The sequence below is a fragment of the Penaeus monodon genome, chromosome 4 (genome assembly GCF_015228065.2).
Source record: "Penaeus monodon isolate SGIC_2016 chromosome 4, NSTDA_Pmon_1, whole genome shotgun sequence".
Taxonomy (NCBI): Eukaryota; Metazoa; Arthropoda; class Malacostraca; order Decapoda; family Penaeidae; genus Penaeus; species Penaeus monodon.
The window spans coordinates 10,734,431-10,739,430 of record NC_051389.1 but is presented as its reverse complement, the minus strand read 5'-3'; the positions used below and the strand labels follow the sequence as shown (position 1 = coordinate 10,739,430).

General features: G+C 36.5%; 1 protein-coding gene across 1 annotated transcript in view; it reads right to left on the bottom strand.

The window, feature by feature from the left end:
* The window catches only part of LOC119572449 (laccase-like), a gene marked incomplete in the record, with an annotated part of 48,456 nt that overhangs the window by 8,296 nt on the left and 35,160 nt on the right, over nucleotides 1–5,000 (bottom strand). Inside the window, 4 exon segments of the mRNA XM_037919563.1 lie at nucleotides 97–207; nucleotides 1,127–1,296; nucleotides 1,966–2,018; nucleotides 2,883–3,040. Coding sequence (XP_037775491.1) covers nucleotides 97–207; nucleotides 1,127–1,296; nucleotides 1,966–2,018; nucleotides 2,883–3,040 — 492 coding nt within the window.

Sequence of the window (5,000 nt, the reverse complement as noted above, 5' to 3'; positions counted from 1 at the left end):
AATAATAACGTAGATAATGTAGAATGCTATTGGTGACTAAAACCTAACAAGAACAATAATACAATAACAAAATGACACATGACGCCTGACACTTACCGGCTTGACAACGACCTCGTGTACAGGAGTGTAGGTCTGTACATCGTCTCTCTCAAACATAACGTGTTTTCCTCGACCGTTGACTAGTAGGGTATAAGGTTTATTGTCGTGCTGTGGGTGAGAGAGAAAATTAGGGGTTAAAACGGCTGTATTGTTATTTTTATTAAAACCGAAAATATTAAATAGTGTCGTTTTTTCATATCTTTTTTATCTATATAAAAAAAATTCATTTATAATTGTTATTTTATATTGTTTCTTCCGACTGACTGTCTGTTATAAAGTTAAATTTTTTTGGTTTCACTATCAGACCGATTGTATATTTAGTGTTTGATTGATGGTCGACTAACTGGCTGAAATAACTTATGTAATGGCTGAGAGAAAATTAACTGACTACCAGACTTATATACCGACCTCATTTCTGATTACTTAAACAATTTACTAACGACATCAAATTGCACGATTGCAAGTCTACTCCACATATTTTTTTTTTACACCAAACAACAAACAAACGGGCTAACCACCAAACACCCAGGCTCACCACTTTAAATAATAATGTGTCTGTTCAATTAACTTCCTAACTAACAAACTAGCAGCCTAGTTGCTTGATTACCTTCCAAACAGCTTGGCCAAAGTTGCTGATCAGCTTACAAACAGTAAAAGTAAGGTAATTAAAAATATCCAGACTGCCGAACTTCCGAAGAATTAGAGCTAGACTCTCTAACTTTCTAAAAATAAATACCAATAATTAAATTAATTGATAAACACCCTAACTTCCTAAAAAAAAAAAAAAAAATAGACCAATAAATTAATTAACTAATAAACAGACTAACTTCCTAAAAAAAAATAATAATAAGCCAGACTCCCTTTCAAAAAGAGAGAATAAAATAAAATAAAATAAATAAATAATAAACAAACAAACAAATAAATAAATAATAAAAAATTATATAATGATAATTAAAAAAAATCTAATTATCTCTTCATTGGTCTACACAGTAACACAACGCTTCCTCCCGTCACTCAAAAGCCTTACCTCTGTGTGATGGTGATTCACGAACTTGTCAATCCCTAGCGCGTCCAGCCAGTCCGTTATAACAAACATGTGCTCGAAGTCATCCTCGTCGTAGTGTTCTTTCAACGGGTCTTGTTCTTCGGGCTCACGGATGACCAGGGACCCGAACATGCCGTCTGTTCTTTGGAGACCTGGAAGATGGGGTGGGAAAAGGGGGAGGGGAGGGGGTGGGTGTTAGAGGAGGTCGTTTAAGAGGGTCGTTGGAGGTCGGGAATGGGTCGTGAGGTTTGTTTGGTTTCGATTCGTTTCGTTTTCGTTTGTGTGTGTGTGAGAAGGGGGTTTGTGTTGGTGTTTTATTATTATTATTATTATTATTATTATTATATTTTATTGTGGGTGATGATGAGGGGTTTGGGGAGTTATGAAAGCTTTAAGATATGGTTGTTCCCTCTTTCTCTCTCTCTCTCTCTCTCTCTCTCTCTCTCTCTCTCTCTCTCTCTCTCTCTCTCTCTCTCTCTCTCTCTCTCTCATCCTCTTCCACTATCACTCACTCTTTCCCACTCTCTTTCCCCCTCATTCACCCTCCCTTTCTCCCTCACTTCCACTCTTTCCCCTCACTCTCCCTCCTTCCCTCTCTCCCTCCCTACCTCTCCCTCTCCCTCAGCTAGAAAAATATAATCACCCAAAAACTTTAAAGCTTAAGCAAGACCTCAACGAAAAAAAAAAAATAAATAAAAAAATAATAATAACCCCATTAATTTCCAACATCTTTGGACTGAACTCTGCTAGTATGAATACCAAAGTTGCTCTAAATATTACACACGTTACTCAAACACAAAAGATGATGTCTTTGCCACTACCTGAGTGGGAATGCCAGTAGTGAGTGCCAGGATGATCAGCCAGAAAGTGATATCTGTAAATATTTGATAAGAAAAAAAAAAGATGAATAAGTGGGTGTCCATCGGTAAAATAACTTCTTTTTTTTATAATCAACTTAATTTGAGAAATAACCAATGAATGATATTTTAAAAAAAGGATAAAAAGGAAAATAACGAATGCTCAATATCTTAGTGATTTATGCACTTTATGGAGGTATTGCTGAATAACAATAAATATTTCATACACTATGTCTGTTGCCAATGTTGTTATTGGCATGAGAACAATTACAAGGTAATGACATTTGGTTGTTCTTATCCGAAAGGAAATGCTTAGTGTTATTAGCCTTATTATCTAATTATGTGTCATTATTTCGATTATTAAGATAATTGTTTTCACCGTTAAAAAAATGTGATTGAAGGAGGAAATGAAAAATATCAGGAAGACGAAAAGAATTAAGAGAGGGGCAGGAGGGAGGAGGTGAAGGAGAGAGATAGACAGAGAGAGAGAGAGAGAGAGAGAGAGAGAGAGAGAGGGGAGAGAGAGAGAGAATGGGAAGTGAGAGAGAGAGGAGAGAGAGAGAGAGAGAGAGAGAGAAAGTGAGTAAGAAAGAAAGTGAGTGAGTGAGAGTCAGTGAGTGACAGACAGACAGACAGACAGACAGAGAGAGAGAGAATGGGAAAGAAAGAGAGAGAGAGAGAGAGAATGGGAGAGAGAGAGAGAGAGAGAGAGAGAGAGAGAGAGAGAGAGAGAGAGAGAGAGAGAATGAGAAAGAGAAAGAAAAAGCGAGAGAGAGACAAGAAAGAGAAAAAGAAAGAGAAAAAACCCCAAAACCCAAAAATGAAACTCATCCCCCCACCCCCTTCTTTTCCCACACCCACCCTCCCCCACCCACACTCACCTGAACGAATTTCCTGCCGGGATTGGGCACTGCGTGAGGAAGGGCACCCCGTCCATGTAAGGCGTGCCTTGCTGGTGGAGGCCGTGCCAGTGGATCGAGGTGGAATCGCTGCCGAGTTCGTTAACCACATCCACAATCATCTCGTCACCCACACATACCTGGTGGAGGAAGTGGAAAAGTGGGTTGAGGTATGATAATGATATCAATGAAACGGAAAACACCAATCCTGTGTGTGTGTGTGTGTGTGTGTGTGTGTGTGGTGTGTATGTGTGTGGGTGGGTGGGTGCGTGTGTGTAGGTGTGTATGTGGGTGTGGGTGTGGGTGTGTGCGTGTGTGGGTGTAGGTGTGCGTGTGTCTGTCTGTGTGTGTGTGTACGCGCGCGCTTACATGTCTGTGAACTGAATGCTTGATAAGAAGAGATTATGTACACATCATAGTACATATAATATGTACGATCTCCTTAAGTGAACAAAATAGCTTTCGTATTCTGTGAAGCTTAGAATATAACAAAAGAAAATGAACAGGAAAGAAAAAGAAAAAACGGACGCTCAGGAAGACACAGAAAATGGGAAATCAAGGGATAACAATTATAAACGGTTTTGTCATCACTGTAATACTAGGTTATAAAAATTGACTTTTATATTCGTCATCGCCTTAGCTGCATCAATCAAGTGGATTGTTTGATATTTGTTTTTCATTTTTTATCAGCCTTTCAATCATTATTAATATTTTATTAATACTTTATTAATTTAAGGTGTTTCATTTCTATTTGTTTGTTTTATTATCGTTTTCTTATTTGTTTTGTTTGTGTTTTTTTTGATTGTTGTTTTCTCCTTTTCATTTCTCCTTGGCCACCTGTTTCAATTTTTTTTTTATCGATTGCACCCGTTTTTCCGATTTATTCTCTTTTCCCTTTGTCGCTTTTCTCTTCTCATACTGTTACGTTTGCCCTCTCTCCTCTTCTTCCCTCCTTCGTACTCCACCTCCTCGTTTCCTTATTTTTCTCCCTCTTCCCTCCTTCTCCCTGTACCTCCTTCTCTCCTCATTTCTTTCCCTCTGCCTTCATCATTCTTCTCCTTATTCTTTTTCTTCTCTTCCCCTCTTCCTCCCTCTCCCTTCTCCCCCACCCCCCTCTACCTCCTCCCTTCCTCCCCCTCCTCCCCCCTCCATCTCCTCTTTTCTCCTTCCCCTTCCTCCACTCCTCCGTTTCTCCATCCACTCGCATTAATTTCTCAAAACCATTTCAAAGGCCATTCCTTCATTCTGTATAAGCACGGACCTTTTCTCAAACCACAGAGTCTTAAAGTCCGTTCTTTAACTGTGAGAGAGAGAGAGAGAGAGAGAGAGAGAGAGAGAGAGAGAGAGAGAGAGAGAGAGAGAGAGAGAGAGAGAGAGAGAAAGAGAGAGAAAGTTTTTGTTCCTGTTTGTCGTTTGTTTCTTATTATTATCATTATTATGTCTATTATTATTATTATTATTATTATTATTATTATTATCATTATTATTATTATTATTATTATTATCATTATTATTACTACTATCATCATCATTATCATCATCATTACTATCATTATTATTATTATTATTTTAATTTCTTTTCATATTCTCTTTCTTCTATTTCTTCTTCTTCTACCTCTCTTCATATTTTTTTTTTCTTCTCCTCCCTCCTCTCATGTTTTCGTTTATAATTTTCTCTTCCAGTTCCACCTATATGTTTATCTTTTATTTTCAATCGAGCATAAATGAGACACATTTTGATTTTTTTTTTTTTTTTGTGATTTTTCGATTCGTTGTTGTCGATTATTTTTTAAATTATTTATGATATTCCTTTCTGTTGTATTCCCCCTAATATAATTATTAATATTATTGTTATTACTGTCATTATCATTTTGACTATTTTTGTTAATGGTATTTTATCATCATCATCATCATTATTGTTATTACTATTTTAATTCTTATTATCATTATTGTTATTATAGTTGTTGTTGCTGTTTTTATTAGTATTATCATTATTCTTATTATTATCATTATTCTTATTCTTATTATTATCATCATTATTATTGTAATCATTATCACATTTTCTTATCATTCTTAGCATTATCATTATCACTGTTATCA